Consider the following 20,451-nt stretch of genomic DNA (forward strand, 5'->3'; position numbering starts at 1 on the left):
GGCCATTGTGCCTATTTGGGGAGTGAACCAGCAGATACTAGTCTCTCTGTCTCTTCTCTGTAACTCTGCTTTTCAAATAAAAAATAAATATATCTTTTAAGAAAGTTTCTTTTAATGTCAAAATTGTGAAATCCCTGCATCTTTTTTTTCCCACAATACACATTTTCCACAAACTATTGGAAGACCTCTTGTCTAATTTTCTTTCTCAAACTTCTATAGACTATAATTTTTGATCTTTATGAATAAAAGGAGCCTTTGAATTAGTATCTATTCAAAACCACTTCCCATGACTCCTTTCATTCAGCCCCAGCCACACTGGCCATGTTTCCCATTCTTGAGCTTTCCATAAACATCAGGGACCTTAGAACTGATGATCCTTTTTGCTTTGACAACAATATTCATAAAGTTTTCTCCTTTATCTTTTTCAACATTTTGCTAAAATGCTTCTAGCTTTTCTTTTCTTAAAGTTGCATCTTCCAAGCTACTCTCACATACATACCACTGTTTGTTTAATACAATTTATAACTTGTATTTGATTTTTGCTTATCATCTGTCTTCTTATGAGATCAGGATTTTTTGTTTAGCTGGTTCAAAATTAACACCTAGAGACATGGCCCAGCACATAGCAGGTGCCCTGTAAATATATGCAGTATGTATACCATGACGTGGAGGAGAGTGTTTTACCTTGGGCTACCTTGATGAATTTTTTTTGGCTCAAGTTGCTAAGGTTTGATGCCAAGGAATCCTGACAGGTGTGTCAGTCAATTATAGCTGATGAGCCAAATCTTGCTCACTGCCTGGTTGTGCAAATAAAGATTTAAGCCATTCTTACCTGCGCAGAACAGACCTGACTGCTGGGGGGTGAGGACACCCCATTCCCTTCTCCCTGGGTCCCAGAAGATGAAGGGAGGAAGTAATGGTTGTTGGGAGATGGGGGCAGGCTGATGTGCTGGGGGCTTTTCACCACCCCCAGCGGTGAATGCTGCGGGGAGCTCTGGGGGCTGAGAAACGTGGAAGAAAGTACATTGGTTTGACCTGAGGGTTCCACACAATGGGCAGTCCCAAGGGGCAGGAGCTGGGCCGCCTCACATGCCGGTGGTTGACTCTCTGAGCCATTGTTTTGTCTTTTCACAGATACCGGTTGGGAGGCAAAAGGGCAGCTGGACACGGCTTCTTCCTGCTTGATAGAGGTGGCCAAGAAAGGCAGTGGCTGCTTCTCGGGACAGTTGTTCCTCTTCTGCTTCTGCAGCTGCATCCGCAGCTCCTCCACTTGCCTTTGCTCTTGCTGCAGTTTCCAGGTGAGCTCATTGATCACCTTCTGCTTCTCCACCAGCATCTTGTCCTTCTCAGAGTCCAGCCCATCCAATTCGGGAGGACCCGAGCCCCCATTGAGGCTGCTCATGAGACTCTCCTCTGCGCAGACGTGCACTGGAGATGGGTGCAGGAAGGAGGGGGAGGCGTCGTTGAAGGCGTCGGGCAGGGACCCTGCCACTGACAGATCGGAGGAAGCAGGTGAGATGGGAGGGCTGGAGCTGGTGCTGCCGAAGTGGTAGAAGCCATTGGACAAGGTGCTGGTGGAAGGGGAGGACTGGTAATTGGGCAGAGTGTTGGGTGTGACAGGGAAAGTGACTGTTGTTATATCCCCGAAATTGGGTACCGGGTTGCCAGAGCAGTCCTGGAAGGGCCGAAGCCGGTCCATGAGGGCTGTTTTGGTGCCTGACACAGGCAAGCCCCGTATTCGAAGCTGTTGTCTTAATTCAGAGACCTAAAAAAAAAAAAAACCCAAACAAACCAGGGGGATGTTAGTGTATGGTCATTTTACACAGATGCATTATTTCTGACAGTAACTTTGAAACATCTCAGAACGCTATGTCTTCTCTTTATTGGTGCTTTCTTCCAACTTTCTTCTCTCCATGGTACAAATTGGGTTTGCATGCTTGTAATAATCCCTTCTTGGTTGGATACAGACACTTTTCAACTTTCAATGGGCTTAAATGCTGTTGAACCCCATTGAACATTGAAAGCATCACAGGTAGAAAATGCACTGAATCTATCCGACCTCTCTCATACTCTAGCTCAGCGATATAGTGCACGGGCTTTTTTTTTTCTGACCACTGGGCTGCAAGGAGGGTGCCTGACGTGTCCAGAGAGGATTGGAGACATTGCTTGATCAGGAATAATCAAAACTCCAAGTAGAGTTTCTATTGTCTACATACAATTGGGAAGTGGAAACATGGTCAATTGAACCATCATAAGTTGGGATGACTGTATACAGAATTGGAATGAATGGTAGAGGTTCCTGAGTCTACTGCTCTCCAACCCGAATCCTGGATCCTGGATTCTGACTCTGACTGATGAGAAGCTTGTGAGTTCTCTGAGTTTAGACACAAGCCCCCAAACCATCACCCCCACACCATCAGTTAAGCATAAGCCTAGAGGTTCTCTAGCTTGTTAGCTGAGAGCTCTCATGATCAATTTGCTTCTTTAAAACTCAGTATCTACCACCGGAACCACAAGAGGACATGTGACAACACAGCCCACTGGACCCCTCCAAGGAACTTCTGGTTCCACATATTTGCAATGGAGCTAGGTCTGACTGAAAACCAGAGCTCCCAGTAACACTACTGTCCAAACTTCAGAGCCCGGCTGGATGACAGCCAAGTATTGAGAGGTTGTATGTGGTGATTATGCCATTTATCCAAATTCTGGCCATGCTTATTGCTGGTTTGCCTATCACTCATGCCTCAGTTTCCCCTCTGAGACGAAGTTAGCAATGCCTAGTCTACAGATTTTTTTTTTAAAGATTTATTTATTTTATTACAAAGTCAGATATACAGAGAGGAGAGACAGAGAGGAAGATCTTCCGTCCGATGATTCACTCCCCAAGTGAGCGCAACGGCCAGTGCTGCGCCAATCCGAAGCCGGGAACCTGGAACCTCTTCTGGGTCTCCCATGCAGGTGCAGGATCCCAAAGCCTTGGGCCGTCCTCGACTGCTTTCCCAGGCCACAAGCAGGGAGCTGGATGGGAAGCGGAGCCGCCGGGATTAGAACCGGGGATCCCGGGGCGTTCAAGGTGAGGACTTTTAGCCACTAGGCCGCCGGGCCCTACAGATTTATTTTTAAAAGATTTATGTATTTATTTTCTTTGAAAGGCAGAGTAACAGAGTAAATGTAAGAGAAATGGAGACTCTTTTCATTCACCCATGGGGTTAATCCTCAGCTGGCGGTGATGGAAGGGGCTTGGATGGGCTGAAGCTTGCAATCAGGAGCTTCTTTCAGGTCTCCCAGGTGGGTGCAGGGGGCCCAAGGACCTGGGCCATTTTTTTTTTTTTTTTTTTTTTGCTGTTTCCTCAGGCACATTAGCAGGGAGCTAAGTCAGAAGTAGAGCAGCTGGGGCTTGAACTGGGTTTTCAAAATGAGATGCCAGCTGCTGGTCTCATCCATTTTTTATGAAGATTAAAGTGACTTAAAAAATTCAAAGCATCTGGAATATTGCCTAAAAAATGGTTGTTCAATGTAAGGATTTATTTTCATCATGTGTGCTTCATGTGAAACTATTTCATCCCTGTATTTTTAATGGTTCTTATAAATTGAAAACTATGAGTATCCATAAACATGGGACCTTCTCAAAGAAACGTGCATGCAACGGTGGACAGCTGTAACTCCGTGATGCTAGCAAGTCAGTACTGTATTTATTGGAAAATGAATAATGTTTGTGGAATTTCATTAAATGAAACATCTTGACATGATTATAAGAATTATATAATGTATGTATATATAGATTTAAATGTTTGCATAAGAACATACTTAGCAAAATTTATGGTAAAATGTGAACAGTGGTTCCTGTTTATATTGTCACATTAGCGTAAAAGTTTTGTAGTTAGATCAGGACATAAATTAAATAACTCAGTTTCAAAAATGTCAAAAGAACGTACAGAAACAATCTTCCGGTATTTTTAGCATAAAGGCCAAGAAAATAATTGTAGACATCTGGTAACAAACACTTAAAATGCCTAAGTCAAAATGCAAATACAAATAGCAACCTTGGAAAATATTGCAGCACCAGTAACAGTGTTAAAAAAAAATTTAATGGGAATGGCATGACTCAGCTGGTTAAACTGCTGTGTGTGATGTCACTTCCCACACTGGAGCGCCGGTTTGAATCCTGGCTGCTCCACTTCCAATCTGTCTTTCTGCTTATGAGCCTGGGTTGGTCCAAGTACTTGGCCCTGCCACCCACATGGAAAATTGGAATGGGATTATGGACTCCTGGCTAAAGTAAGGGCCAGCTCTCAATTCTGCAGCCAGTTTGGGAGTGAACCAGCAGATGAAAGATACTGTCTCTCTCTCTCTCTCTACTTCCCTCCTTCCTTCCCTTCCAATTTTTCTGTCTCCATCTTTTTTTCTCTGCATTCTATCTTTTAAATACATAATCTTTCCTCTTTTAAAAAATAATGTCTATAATATAGAATACTCCAAAATAAAAAGAAATGTTGTCCTTTAAAAAAAAAAAAGCTAAGACTGTGCCTGTACCATCATTAGCAATCCAAGAAATGCAAGTACAACAAATAGGTGCCTATCTGTATTTATCAAGCGGACAGAGGATTCAACAAGAACACTAAGCATTAGTCAAAATAAGTAAATACACAAATTTAAAACCCTCTTTATCACCTTGCTACTCAAAGCATGATCCTTGTACCGGCAGTATGGACATTATCTATCTGGGTCTCAGGCTCTCCCAGATAGACAAAATCAAAAGCTGCGTTTTCCTAGCACCCAGGTGAGTCAGCACACACGTTACTGTTTCAGAAGTATTGTTCTAACACATTCCCCCTGGGAACAGACTTGGACAATCCTTCAGGACGGAAGTTTGGCAACATGAATGCATCAAGAACTTTCCAAATAAATGTTAGTATATTTTAGTTCAGCAATTTCACTCCTATGTATTTCAGCCTGAGGAAATAATCAGAAGAATTAACAAACAGCTGTGCCAAGGCCGAGCGACCAGAGTTGGAATAACAAAAAATTTGGCAGCTAGTGAAAGTCCAAGACTGGAATGTTAACTAGATGGTGGAATGATACGCTGCTATTAAAAATGAAAATCTTATTGGATCTGAAAAGTTATGAAAAATATTCATGCTATGTGAAAGAAAGAAGCATACCAGAACTACTTGAGTATTTACATATAATTATTTTGAGATAAAATCTGTTTAACTGCATTTTATAACCAGAAGGAAATACAATCTCTCATGCCTTGTGTGCGTCTTAACTATTTCTTAAAATATTTCTCATTTTTCTATAGACTAACATGTTTCCACTATGAATATATGGTGCCTGATAACCTGCTAAAATCAAACACAATTCATTAACTTATACTAGGTAGCAATAAATATGCTATTCCTCCCTTAATCTTGTTGTTTCTATTTTACTTATCTTCCTCTCCAGGATTCACTAGTTTGAAAAGTGTAAGATGGCACCTCATTATTGTTTTAATTTTGAATGACCTAAAATTAATAAGTTCTACCTCTATTTCTAGAGTCGACTCTGGCACTGAATAATTTAAACCACATGATTAAGTAGTGTAGCTCATATTTTAAAATAATGATTATGTGCGAAGTTCATTTTCCCTTAAATTTCAGAATATAATGTGGGCTAGTTTTGAGAAAAGGTTTGTGAACACCTCTTTTCTACATTTAATCACTGTTAATATCAGCCATCTATTGCATAAAATAATAAAACTATATGATATAATAGATAGTATAATGAAACTCGTCACTCATCCATCAGCTCTATTATCAATGTATGCCCAATCTTGTTTCTATTCTATCTCTACTCACTTCTTCCGCTCCTTTGCTTGAATTATCTGGAAGAAAATCATATAATTTCACATGCAAATAGTTGGTACTTAGCTCTAAAAGTCAAACCAAATACAGATGCAATACCATTATCACACCTTACAAAATCAACCATTATTTCTTTTTTTAACCATTATTTCTAAATATTCGTCAAATATCCTCCCCACTGTCACACATCCCAGATCTTTCTCCCCTTAAGAGATCTTTTTCATTTTATAATTTTTTTTTAGAAAAAAATGAAAAAACAATTAATATTTCCCATCCTTCAAAGGGTCCATGCAAAATGGAATCAAAAGATAAGTTTGTTTGGGTGTAAAAAAAAAAACAAACCCTGAAACCCATGGATGTGAGGAGTCTTCAAATAGTCCTTGAAGATGCATATTATAAAAATAGATTCTGAAATTTTTTTACACCAGAAGAAATTTAGCTTTGAATTCAATTGCCATGAATACTTTGCAATACCTTCAACTATTATATAACTACCAGTGATTTTCTCAGAATGAATGAACTTGCTCTTAACTCAGTTCCCTATTTTGGCCTCCTGATTTCTGGCATTGTAACCACCCTAGGATTAAACATTTATTCCATCCTAGCCTTGTCAATATTATCTTTCATGATGCTAGAACTGCTTTGAAATCAGTCCTTCAGGTTCAAGTCCAACTTGTGTAAGATGGTCACTTATAAGATGGTCAACTTGTCTATCTGTAGCCTCTTCATGGTTGATTTTCATGTTCAGTCTTCCAAGTGGAATTTTAAAAGGTTAAAATGAAAGTGAATCTCATTCAATGGCTGACTGATTATTCATACTCCAAAGCTCATGGCTACTACTGCCATCACCATCCAACACCAACTATTGTAACTGCTATCAGTCAGTGACTCTGAAAATGTTACATGGAGGGGGGTCAGCTTTGGTCAGTGTGATGACAAGATCATCAAATCATTGGCTTTATTCATTCTGATGACTAAATTTTCTTTTGAGCACAAAGTTCAGTTCTGGTTGATGCAGTAATCTCCAGAGGGAGCCTAACTTATACACATCTTTTTATTTTTAATGTTGGTAAAATAAACATGAAAGTTACCATGTAAGTATTTGTAAGTGTACAGTTCGCTGCTGGTATTGAGTATGTGGACAGTGTCCTGTGGTTATAACCACTACCCTTCCTCCAGAACTTCCTCACCTCCCCATACTGAAATCCTACACCCCTTAGATCATAGCTACCCATGCTTCTCTCCCAGCCACCCGTCTCCTTCCTGTGTCTATAAATCTGCCTCTTCCGGGCGCCTCCAGTAAGGTGACTCAGCATGTTCATCCCATAGTGTCTGGCTTGTTTCACTGAACGTGATGTTTTCAGGGTGAAGTCACCTCCTCTGATCTCCCTGGATTTATGATTTGGGGAGTAGGTGGTGGGTGACCCACAGCTCTGGAGAGCATTATCCTGAGCTTGGCACCTTCTCCTCGGAGTATGGATGCCAAATTGAAACACACTCAATGACATCCCTGTGGAAAGAATAGAGGAACCTTCATGATTGGGACTCCCGACACATTTATTGACTTGCATTGACACTGGGCAGCCATGGATAGTCCTTCAATTCAGAATAGCCCCAGTCTGACTGTCTCCCCCAAAATGATGAGTGTAGACTGAGCATGGGAATGAAGTGACCGTGAGGACTGAGGGAGGGCCAGAAGATTGGCTATGGGAATTTGGTTTATTTAGGGAAACGGGCAGGCTATTTGGGAGCGAAGAATGGCTGGGTTGGAACCCAGGAAGACAAGTGGAATTGCTCAAAACAAGGTGAGCAATTGAATGGTGTTCACATGTTAAGGAAGCTGAAGGGCATGGTGCTCATCTTTTCCAGTTTGGTGGTGCCATGGAATGCATGAGTATGCCAGTGTTGAGGACTGCCTTGAGCTATGCCAGGTTCAACTTCAAGTTCAGTGTCATTCCAGGGAACTGAGATCCCTGTGGTCTGTCATGTGGACTCAGCACTTATATTCCTTACAGAATGAAGTGCCATTATTTAATAATGGTCAAAGTCCCCTGAGTTGGGGCTTCGTTTGAACACTACATGGTGCAATATATACTTAAACATTGGGCTACCAGCATTTCATCTTCCTCAATAAAGACTAAGACCCTTACTTCATAATACCCTTATTTAACAGAAAGGAACAAATAACAGGCAGTGAAAACTTCCACCCACCATTTCGTCACTTCCTCGAAGAAAGGATGATTTAAAAACTCAAAGCACGAGAAAAAAATATTCTGAACGAATGTGAACCCAGAGATTGGATTGCACTTCGACGTATGGGAAGCTCTTTCTGTTCTGATCTTTCTCATTCTGTCAGACTGGTGAAAGTTTATTACAGAGGTAACTACTAAGGTTTAGAACATTCTAGAAGCTTCTCTCAAGCTCACACCTTGTCTTCTGCATGCTATTCCATTCTACTGTCACAATAACTTATTTACATAAAGGAGAAGTCGGAGATGCAAAAGAAAGTCTAGAAATCAACCCCGGCTTCCACAGTCTGAGGAAGCTGAGCAGGAGGTGGGTGGCATTTTATTTTGTGGAGTCTTCAACCACCGCTACATCAATTCTTTCACCCTCTCTCATCAGTCCTCTCATCTCTTTCTTCCCCTTTCCCTCTCAGACTCAAGAAGTCAAACGGCAGACACAATATTTGTAAAAAAGAGAAAAATCATGTCAAGTCCTCTACCTTCAGGTCATCCAGGTTGTGTGGCAGTGGGCCTGGTTTGAGAGAAGAGACACCAGTTTGTCCAGAAAAACTGCTCTTGACAGGGGATAGTGGCGTACTGCTCATGGGTGTTGAAGAGGAGCTTGGATTTCTGATCATCTGCTCGCTTGATTCTCTGGAAAACAAAGAGGCACTCAATATATAGTCCGATTTGTACGGAGCAAACTGCATTTGGATAGAATCACAAAGTTAATTGCCTGAAAGGATCAAGCTTGTCGTAAGTCAGCGGGAGAGGTCAGGAAAATAAAAACAGTTGGTAAGGGGATCCTGGAGCCTTGCTTGTGGGGATGCAAGAAGGTGTGATAGACTGTGGCATATGGGAGAGGGCTCGTCCTTCTAGGACTGAACTAGTGCGCTATTGGGGGTGTGCGGAGGGACAGCTGGAGCACACCATTTTCCTGGAAGTGGGTAGAGCTGAGGCCCACCTTGTCCTGGTCATACTGGAGCATACCTTTGTCCTGAGTGTGGGGTAGGAGGTTGTGGAGTTGGAGCATGCTCTAACCTGGGGGCATCTGAATGTGACTTTGTCTTACAGGGACTGGAACACGCCCTATGAAACCTGACTGTGTTCAGCTCTCAGCCCAGTTGCCAACATGACCTGCAGGTGAACCACAGACAGGCAAGTAAAGCCACCTGCCATCTCCACAGGTGAGGTTACTGACCTTTGCAAAGGTGACCCAGGACTGTGGTCACACAACCTGGGTTCAACCTGTCGATTTTGGAGGTTGTCGCTCAACTATTCAGCTCTGTGGCTTCCCCAGGGAAGCGTGTTCTAGAATTGCTCACAATTCCAATAGGACACTATCTGTTTACTTGCAGTTGACATGTAATACTTTTACTCGCCTATCGGGTAGGAAATGATTAGTTCACACATGGGTACAATGTGTGGTGCTCCAATCAGGATTGTTAACATTTTCACCTACTCAAAATTTTAGCTGTAGGAGGACACTTCGAAAGGTACGTGGAAAAGTGGAATAATTTGGGGGAAATCAGTGCAGGGCGAGGGGGCGACTTGAGAGGAAGGGAAAGCCCAGAGCCTATGAAAACTGCATCATAAAATAATGAAATTTTAAAATTAAAAAAGTAATCTATTTTGGTTCAAAAATTTAAAATCTACACAAAATTTCTTTCAGAATATGCATTCTCTGTCAATTATTTTTTAAAAAAGATTTTATTTCTTTCATTTGAAAGTTTTACAGAGAAAGGAGAGACAGAGAGAGAAATTTTCCCTGTACCATTTCACCCTCCAAATGCACACAATGGCCAGAGCTGGGCCAGTCTGAAACCAGGAGCTTCTTCTGGTTCTCCCAGTGGGTGGAGGGGCCCTAGGACTTGGGTCACCTTCTGCTGCTTTTCCAGGCCACTAGCAGGGAGTTGGATTGGAAGTAGAGCAGCCAGGACTCGAACCAGAACCCAGATGGGAGGCTTAACCTTCTATGCATGGCATCAATCCCTTTTTGTGAATTTTGAAGATTCCTCTTGTATGTTGAGAACCTTCAGCTTCCTCTAGTTAAAGTGGATCATTAACTGTCACAGTTACTTGCCTTGTACTATTGAACACGAGAACTGATTTCTCCTTAGGGGTTTCACAGTTCAATTTAGAAGTGCTAATACTCTCCTTTCCCCTTCTCACCTCTCTCCGCCCCCACCAGGGGCCTCTTCTCAAGAGCAGGGGCTGACTGCGTCCCTCCCAGCCTCATGGTCCTAAGGAGGTGTGCACGGCTTCTAAAGGGAGTTGGATGTTAAACGTGAGGATGTGGTGCTATCCAGAACTCGCTGGGTCTCAAGGTGTTGACCCAGTGCCAAGTTCTGCCCATGGCTACTCTCCCAGGCTTGCCCACTTACTTGAGCTGGCCTTGGTGCATCCCAGGGTAGCTGAACCGGTGTTGTTGCTGCTGCTGCTGCTGGCTGAGGATCTGCAGCTGTAGGAACAGCTGCTGTTGCTGGAGCAGGCGGGCGTAGGCTGAATCCATGGGCGGAGGGGACTTCTCCGCCTTCTGATCTGGGGGGATGTACTGGTGGTATTTGAGCTTCTTCACCTTCGGCTTGGGGTCCTTGGGCTTCTTGTGGCGGTTCTTGCTGTCTCCCAAGGACTTGGACTACAAAGAGCATGAGGAAATAGCAGGTGCATTAGGTGGCGGAGGGCAACAACTTGGCTTAAAAAACTATCTGACAGACAGTCTCAAAACTCCAGAAATACAATAGAGCAAAGGCACAATGCCTCAAGAGCTCTGAAGACAAGAGTCAATCTACTGCCGACATGTGACCCTGGACTTGCATCTTGGAAGTAACCCCAGGAGCCTGAGTTCTAGTGCGTGCCATTCTTTTAACTTAAAGCCAACTGACTGCCTACACAAAAGGTGAATTCTGGTCTCAAAATTATTCCTGAGAAAAGTCTTTTGTCTGGATCCATGCTATCATCCCTGCTGAAGCACAGTCTATCGTGACGTATTAAAGGCATCTACTTATCAGACGCTATGACAGTCTTTGAAAATCCGGAACCGTCTACGGCCATACCACCCTGAACGCGCCCAATGTCGTCTGAAAATCCAGAACACGGGGAGAAGTGTTTGCCCCAGCAGTGAAGATGCCCTTATCGGGGGCCAGCTTTGTGACACGGGGTTCAGCTATTGCTGGTGTATGGCAGCATCAGTTAGTTCAAGGACTGGATGATCCACTTTAGATCTAGCACTCTCTTAACGCATCTGGGAAGACGGAGAAAGATGGTCAAGAATTGGACTCCTTGCCAACCACAAGTCTGGTCTCCTGGCTTTGATCTAGCCAGGTCTTGGCCGTTTTAGCCACCGGCAGGATGAACTAGTTCATGGGAGATCTCTTCTCCCTCTCCTCCTACTATTCTTTCTTAAAAAGTTCAATAAAGAGATGTTCTACTTCCACATCAGGACAAACTGGGTTTGATCCCTGGCTTTGGATCCTCACATCCGCTTCCAGCTCATGCAGTCCCCAAGAGGCAGCAGTAATGGCTAAGCTAATCCTCACTGGGGCACCTGCATGGAGCTCCTGGCTCCTGGCTTTGACCCTAACCCAGCCTCGGAGGCATCTGTAGAGTGAATTAGCAAAATGAGAGCTGTTTTTCATTTTGTCTCTCTGCCTCTCAAATAAATAAATGAATAAATACAAATTCAAAAAGAAACATCTAGAATCTGAGTCTTTGTCACTTTGGGCTCAAAATAAGGTGAACTCCCCCTAAATGTCCATATCCCTCCACCTGCCTCTACCAAAACCTGCTTTAAGGTTAGAAAGTAACCCTTTCAATTAATAATATTTGACTTAATCATTAAAGAAATTTCCCATTGGAGAGCATGATTTGGACACAAAAGACCAATTCTTGAGCATGGCACAATCACTTAGGCGTACTATATCTAGTGATACCATCTGCAAGTTGGGTAAAATATTCTCTTCCTGTTGGTGATTAATATAAACACTATAAAGGAGAACATCAATATAATAAAGACCTTAGCAAACGGAGACATTATATCTGTAATCTTCTGAAATAAACAGTCTTCATATATTAGGGCAAAATACGTCTATATCGGTATCAGTTTTGAAAATACACTTTTGCACCTGACTTTAGGAAGACAAAAGGAAGAACATGATGTTAGGACCATGTATCATCAAGGATGCTAAGAAAAATTGGAAGCCAGGTGTGCTACCAGTAGTGTCCAGGAGAGGGGGCTCTTGACTAGCTGGCAGGCATCGGTTTCCCCCACTTGCACCACAGACTCCAGAGTCTGGGTGTGACCTTATCCAACACTCCCTGCAGCCTTCCTTTGTCTGACCCATCACGGCATGCTCTTTTGTTTTCAACGAGACTTGTGCCTGGATGTCATGAATAAAGAGCAAGAGGATTTGTGTGAGGATTTCTCCCTGCTCAAGAACCTATTTGCTAATCCAGTGGCCTCCTCTCCGTGCAGAGTTTCTGCAGGGCCCAGGTTCTGCTTGGCTGGGCTCTGCTCTTGCTGCACCTCCTCCCAGGGCTTGCCTGATCTCGGGGAGGATGGGAGACCCAGCCTTGGGCCTCCCAGCCAAGCCAGAGCAAAGGACTTGTTGCTCCGTGTTACCTTAGTACAGGAACCACAAGGCTTTTCCAGATGGTACTAAAGTCAGACCATTTTCCCTGGTTACTCCAGGACGAAGACCACTGAATTCACGGAAATGGGTCGTTTTACTCTCTTTTTGAAGTTCAGCTTATTTTGATGTCCCACATTTTGAAATCCATACACACAAGGAGTCTTGAAAAAGTTCACATAAAATGCATATGATGAAAAACTATGCTTGGATTTCAATCTTTGTGCACCAGCATAAGCTTAATTCTTTAATTCCAACTTCCCACAAATGTTGCGTGTACACCTGCGAGTTGGAATGACCGGGTCGTATGGTCGTTTTGTGTCACAGTTATTGAGCACCTGCTAAACTGCTTCCCACAACAGCACCAGCACCAGTTTCCACGTCCATCAGCCAGGTACTGGCTTCCATCTTCTCTGTATTCCCAGCAACATTTGCTCTTTCCCCTATGTTTGCTGGAAGCCACCCCAGGGGATGCCAAGCAGTGTCTCATTTGCATTCCCTTATTGATAACTGACCCTCAGGGAGCTTTGCCAGGAAACCCAAACCCTTACCACTCATTCAGAACATGCTACCATTCCTTGCTCTTGATTCTTCCTTCCTTGTACAACCCTTTCATATATTTGTCTTTAAACCCCCTTCAGAGCCTTCGCAACAATTCATTAAGTCGTTGAACCAGAGCTAAGAAAACGCGCTGCTTAATCAATAAAAAGTTAAGTAGGACTAAAATGTTCTGAGGAAGGTACAGTGCCTCCTGGGTAGTTACGTGAGAAGAAAGCACGCTGACGTATGAGTGGTAGCTGATAGAAACACACGAAAACTATACCCTCCAAAGATTACAGCTGTTTGTCTATCATGACTCAACCCTCCTCCCCCACCACCCGGACTTGACTTAGGTTATGCAAGGTCTTCAGGGATGCTTCTCTCACATGAAATTCATTCATCCTATGACTCTTTTACAGCATTTGCAAGTCCTGCATGCATCATGGTCAGCTGCGTCTGCCTCAAGGGTGCACCCTTGGAATCTGTGAAGTCAGGAACCTGTGATCCGAAAGTCATCCAAACCACAAACTTTCTCACTTAGAAAAGATGCTTGGGGCACTACATGAATACAGAACCTTGGTTCATGGACACCCACTGTCTGTTCCTCAAGTGCTGCCTTACAACATTCTCCATGGGCTAAAGCCACATGTGAGTCCACGCGTTCCCTCTATGTGTCCTCGGACCTCACTGGGAGTGACCTGCCCCTGGCTGGCTCTGAGTCGTTCCCCGCCCCCACCCCCTGACCCCCAGGCAGAGTCCGTACCTTTACGGCAGTGTGTACAGGGATGGGAGCATTGAGGGGGCCAAGGCTTTGCTTCCCTGGGTCTGGATGGTTGCTGGACTGTGAGGCTGAGTCGTTCTTATCACTTTCTGAGCCAGAAGCAAGATCCTGAAATGAAAATGTTACCATTACTAGAGTACAGGATGAAAGTGTGGTGGACATTATGGTACAGTGGGTTAAGGTGTTGATTAGGATGCTCACAAACCCTAACAGAATCCCCGCTGCTCCACTTCCAACCCGGCTTCCTGCTGATGCCTCCTGCGAGGCAGAAGACCATGGCTTAAGTGCTGGGGCTCTGCACAGGTGAGGGACCTGGACAGCGCTCCTGGCTCCTCCTGGCTCCTCCTGGCTCCTCCTGGCTCCTCCTGGCTCCTCCTGGCTCCTCACAGGCTCTTCCTGACCCTTCTGGGGAGTGAGCCAGAAGCTGAAAGATTCTCTCTCTCTGACTCCACTTTCCAGATAAGTGAAATACATAACCAAACATGTAAATAATAATTGAGTGACTTGGAAATGTTTAAGTAGAGCCCCCTCCCCCCACCCGCCACACTCCACTGCTTCCTATTTAATATTGACCCTCCCCCTCAGAGACAAAGGTTCCATATTTGTGTATAATTGGTCATCCAATCCGGGATCATTTGGAGAGAGAAAGGGAACCTTCTTAGTAATGACTCCAGAAGGCAGGTGTGAAACTGACACAGACTGATCTGACTGGGGCATCTCTCCAGCCAGTGTGAGGGCTCCCCCAGCTGTGCCAGGGTCCACCTGCTGGACTTGATAAAGGGACAGAGAAAGAGAGGAAGAGGGGGCATGGGAATCTGGGGGAAAGTGGAACAACAAGGCAGAAGACAAACATGACAGCAGATGAAGGGAGACTGTAGCTGTATGTCTGTACATATGCTACATATGAATATGTAAGTATGTGTATTACATATATGTATAATATGGGTGAGTATGGGCGCACATGTCTAATTATATGTATGTATGTACAGGGTATATAAGCACACATGAATGTACATGCATGCCTGCCTCTGTGTTTATGCATATGTGCAGATATGCTCACACATGTGGGCATGTGTGTATACGGAATCATGACAAGTTTTTATCAGACTCATGTTTTGTCTGCACAGGTGTCCACAAAAGGGATCGTGATATTCTCTTTCTCAGCATTCTTTGTTTTTAAAGATGATGGTAATGATTTGTTTGAAAGGCAGCATGACAGAGAGAGAAGAGAGAAATTTTCCATCTGCTGGTTTACTCCCCAAATGGCTGCTACCACTGAGCCAGGCTGCAGCCAGGAGCCAGGAACTCCATCCTGGTCTCTCATGGGGATGGAGGGGACCAAGTACTTGGGCCATCTTCCGTTGCCTTCTCAGGCACATTAGCAGGGATCTGGATTGGAAGCCGAGCAGCCAGGCCTGGAACCTGCACTCATGGGATGCCTGTGTCACAAGACAGTGGCTTAATCTGCGGCATGACAACATCATTTGCCTCGCTTGCATTATTTATTTTTTTTTTTTAGATTTATTTGTTTTGATTGGAAAGTCAGATATACAGACAGGAAGATCTTCCGTCTGCTGACTCACTCCCCACGTGGCTGCAATGGCCGGAGCTGAGCCTATCCACAGCCAGGAGCCAGCAGCTTCCTCCGGGTCTCCCACACGGGTGCAGGGTCCCAAGGTACTGGGTTGTCTGCAACTGCTTTCCCAGGCCACAGGCAGGGAGATGGATGGGAAGCGGGGCTGCTAGGACATGAACCAGTGCCTATAGGAGGCGAGAACATTAGCCACTAGGCTATCACACCGGGCCCTCTCTCCTGCATTCTTATGCTGGAACTTTTGATAAAAAGTCAAAAAACCAGAGGCTGAACAACTGCTGCTATAAGCAACTTGGGAGTGAAACCAATGGATGGAAGATCTGTTTCTGTGTCTTTCAAACAACAAGACCATCCCCCTCAAGATCTACCTCTCAGGGATCAAGACTGAGCTAATTAGTTCTCCCCTGAGCCCTGGCACCTGTCAAAGACCCCTGGGGGTTCTCTGCCCTCAGAGACTCAGGGTTCTCCCCTGAGTGCTGTATGGGGAAATGACCACAGGTGCTGTTTACATGGGGTCTGGCCCTGCTCAGCACTGGTTCCTTCCTTTCCCTTTCCTAGGCTTAATGAAAAAGAACTTGTTTTCTTCTGCGACCGTTCTTCAATCGGCGGCTGAGGAATTTCCTGTCAGAATCCTCTGTACAGATGGTTGGAGACACCGTTTGATGCCGTCAGAGCTGCCTGGCAGCAAAGACCAGCAGTGGCAGGCGGAGCGGAAAGAATGCTTTGATTATAAACTCTTGCCCAGTAAACAGGTGCATTTTTTACTCTTCTTCTCCTACTTCCTTTCCCCTCCTTTCCCCATCTTCTCCTTGGCAGCTTCAGGTTAGCTCCAGTAGAGGCAAGACGAGGTGTCAGTGACCGGTGGAGACACAGGGCCCTGGCTGATAACTTACACGAATGGTCCCTGTTTCATATACAGTCATTTCTAGTAGAAGCTTTCAAATACAGATCGGGCATGTGTCATGCAAAACCACGGAAACCAAAACCTGAAACTTTCTCATGTCCCAAATTGGAAAGTTTCACACCACCATGAAACTGCATAGAACTACTCAGAGATGTCGTTCATAATGACCTTCAGGCCAACGGTGTAAGATGGAGATGAAACACCAACGGGGTCTTACACTTGTGCTTACATTTGGGTCTTCTCTCCTAACATGTCTCATTCTGCATAGACACAAAATCCCCCAAAATGTGAACTTGGAAACACTTCAAGTCCCATACATTTGGGACAGCAATCGCTCAACCATTGTGTCTGATTTTAGTCCGTTGAACAGCTCCCAAGGGGCCTGGAGAAGGAGACTGCTCCTAATGGGAAGAGCATGGCGGGCAGGATTCTTCCAGAGCAGATCCGTGGCACTCACTCTAAGACAGCTCCTTCCACCTTGTGTCTGGGTCACCTCTTAAGGATCACCATTGCGCAAGGCCAGGGACAATTCCATCCAGCCAGTATGGGATTTTCAGAGGGGAACTCTCCAGGGTAGCTGACCTGAGCAGTGATCCTGGAAATGATTCTTTTACTCATCCTCTACCAGAATCAACATCAATGTTACCTACCTGGAGTGGTCGGTGGCCTCAAATGAGAATGTTTGTCAAGTGGCCAGCCCAACTTCTAACCCAGAGCAAGCATCCCTGTGGTAGCAGTTGTTCCCAAACATCGTTATTCTTTTTTATGTACTGCTTTGAGAGCCAGAAAGAGACAAGGGTGAGATTTCTCACTCACTGGTTAGTTCCTCAACTGCCTATGAAGATTGGGGTTGGACTAGAACAAAAGCAAGAACTGAGAATTTAATTCGGGTCTCCCACCTGGGTAGCAGAGACTCAAACCCTTGAAGCAGCACCTGCTACCTCCTAGAATGGGAAGCTGTTGTCAGGAGCCAGAGCTGCTGTCACTCAAATGAGAATGTCCTAACGAGTATGTTAAATGTTGCTGCACCTTTGTTTTTGTAAATGTGCTGTAAGCATGTTTTCAGCCTTGCCCCTGCAGCATGGATGCTTCCAAGAAAATCATTGGGGATTCTCTGTGAGCCTTTTATGGAGGACTCAGCCATTTCTCATGGGTCCCCAGCTAAAAAAGGATGACAGAACAGTCCTCACAATGATGAACCTATCATCAGAGACAGTTCTGGGGTTTCTAAGAAAACCAGCGGTGCCAGGGATGGCAGAGTGGCAAAGTTGGCTTATCTCACCCCTGTCTGCAGTGTCAGCCTCCAATACGGGCACCAGTTTGTGTCCTAATTGCTCCATTTTCAATCCAGCTTCCTGAAAATGGCCAGGAAAAGCAGCACAGGCTGGACCAAGGCATTGGGCCTCTGCACCCATGTGGGAGACCTGGAAGGAGCTCCTGACTCCTGGCTTCAGGCTGGTCCAGCTCTGGCCATAGTGGCCTTTTGGGGAGTGAACCAGTAGCAGATGGAAGATATCTCTCTCTTTCTCTGAAACTCTGACTTTCAAGTGAAATAAATAAAATCTTGTGCAAGAAAAAGAAAACCAGCAGTACTGTGTTGATTTCGAGACGGAAGGGAGGACAGATGGGGATATATTACAGACTTGGCTCACCTGGATTGTCCCCAGTGGGCCAGCCAACGAGGAGGTCTCGGAGGTCTTAGTGTCTGGAGGAGACCCTGCTGAGCCCTGAGGGTCTTCACTTCGAGTCTGATCTGGAGAAAGCCCATCACTGCTGCTGTCCTCCTCGAAGGCAAATGCGTCTGCTGACTTGGAGAAGCTCACCTGATTACCTGTGGGAGTGAAACCCGTACATTCAGGTCAGAGAATGGAGAACATCCGAGGGCTCTGGGAGCTCCTTCTGCGCCCCATCGCTGGGAGAAGGCCACACCTCTCTCTGCTTAGGTTAGTCCTGAGTTCAGGGAAAAGGGATGATATACCTTAAATGAAACAGTTTCCCAAACATGAATGTGGGAATGGCAATGAGACTCATCTTTCTGCATTCAACTTTATGATCAGGTGCCTGCGTTTCTTAGGGAAACCCATACTTCGGGGAAACAGATTGGAAAGGTGAGGAAAAGAAAAGGGATGAGGAGGGACAATGAGGCCAAGGAAGTATACAGGAGGGGAACACGCCTTCTTTTCCTTAGGCTTGCCAGAAAAAGACAGAGTTGAGATGACCACACACCATTTGCCACACAGAGAACACATCACACAAACTGTTGAGCAAATGTTACGAAGAAGGGTAAGTCAGGACAGCTTCTAAGTTTAAATTCCTCATCGTCAGAATTAGCCAATGTCACTCGAGTGTCCCTCTGAGCAATTCAACTCACGCGTAACTGTTTATGGGAGCCATAAATGCGTCTTGGAAACCTCCACTTGATCCTTATTGTTTTATTATTTGGATTTTCTTGTTAGGCCTCCCATCTTTGCGTGTGCATTGGAAATCCTCACTGGCTCAACCCACGTGGACAGACAGCATGGTATTTGTAAGGGCAGAGATACACTGACCCAGGGACAAGGATCAGCAGACCAGATAGGGCTATCATGACATTCTTATATGTCCCTTCCATTGCTCTGATTGCCAAATTTCCCCTGGTTTATTATCCAGTGGCACAGTACATGATGTACTGCAAACACGGAGTGCTCCTAATCCAATTCCAAAGTACCGCTCTGAGAAAGGAATGTAGGTATTATCAGGAAGTTTTCCAGCCCGGTATTCTGCAATCACACCAACAAGCGTTTTTGACTCTTGCTCCATGCAGATAAGAGCAAGGAGCTCTCAGCGCAGAGAATGAGAGGGCGATGGGGGGCTGGAAGTAATGGAACAAACGTGGCTTTGGGCTTGTCATCGCCACGGTCACTGGCATGTGTCACGGATCCTTCACGCCGACAGGCAAGTGTCAAATCAGGAAAGGGGCCAGGCAAGGACAGAGCAAGTAGAAACTCCAGTTGCTGGCCCCGTGGGCAGCCCACTATGCTAGAAGAGCTTGGAGATCACGGGTCATTGGTCAAAGTTCTCACTAAGACTAATACAGGCTCCTTAGAAGTAATCAACCAATGAAAATACTTAACATACAACATCAACTTCCTCATGAGGCTTTTGGTCCATTCCGGATTGAAACATAGGCCTTGTTGGGGAATAAATGGAGAAAGTTTATGCTCCTCTTTTATGTTTATGTGAGTGGAGGTCTTTGTTACCTGCAGTTATCAGATCACAGAGAGGGATGTCCTTAACCATGAAGACTGAAGTGACTGGGGGAGCAGAGATCTGATTGTGTTTCTGAGGTGGGCACTTCTAGAACTGGGAAGGTCGCAGGCAGGATTCTCTGTGCCAACAGTATTGACTTTGATTAAGCACTAGGTAGATACCAATGAAATGCTGTGTTATGTGGGGAGGGGGATACTTGACATGCACCCCCTCTTTCCCTCCCCCTTCCTCCTCCTCCCATGCCTTATAAATCCTCAATATTATGTGAAATTCTTTGTGGAACATACCTTCAATTGCATAAATAAAGTAATGTTGAGAAGGCAAAAAGTAAGTTCTACAGCAAAGAAATCTAGCAGTTGGATTTGGCCAAGAACTTGCATTCATGGAATCAACTGGAAGATACCAGGTCCCTTTCTTGGGGCTACTGCTTCAGCAGTAGGGTGACTGTTGGCAAGTTATTACACTCAGTTTCCCTACCTATAAGACTAGATCATGAGGATGGTGATGATGATGATGATAGTGGTGATGGTGATGGTGATGATAGTTGCTTCTCGGGGTTCCAATGCATGAACCTTTGAGCTAGTCCTATATGTGTAAGTATCTAGTCATTTCTAGCTGCTATTATTGTTGGGATTGTTTCTGTTAAGAGCATCTGTTTGGCTCAAGCTTAGCATCATCAAAATGAAA

At 44.8% G+C, this 20,451-nt stretch overlaps 1 protein-coding gene across 4 annotated transcripts in view; it reads right to left on the bottom strand.

Annotated features, from left to right (window-relative positions):
* MYOCD (myocardin) overlaps positions 1–20,451 on the bottom strand; it is a 94,627-nt gene that overhangs the window by 9,353 nt on the left and 64,823 nt on the right. For all 4 annotated transcript variants that reach the window (XM_058675991.1, XM_004594731.2, XM_058675992.1 and 1 more), the window contains 5 exons: positions 18,168–18,346; positions 14,000–14,125; positions 10,453–10,706; positions 8,569–8,722; positions 833–1,765 (listed from right to left, as the gene is read on the bottom strand). In XM_058675991.1, coding sequence (XP_058531974.1) covers positions 833–1,765; positions 8,569–8,722; positions 10,453–10,706; positions 14,000–14,125; positions 18,168–18,346 — 1,646 coding nt within the window. The remainder of the gene's footprint in view (positions 1–832; positions 1,766–8,568; positions 8,723–10,452; positions 10,707–13,999; positions 14,126–18,167; positions 18,347–20,451) is intronic.

This window comes from Ochotona princeps, chromosome 17 (assembly GCF_030435755.1).
Source record: "Ochotona princeps isolate mOchPri1 chromosome 17, mOchPri1.hap1, whole genome shotgun sequence".
In the NCBI taxonomy this organism is placed as follows: domain Eukaryota; kingdom Metazoa; phylum Chordata; class Mammalia; order Lagomorpha; family Ochotonidae; genus Ochotona; species Ochotona princeps.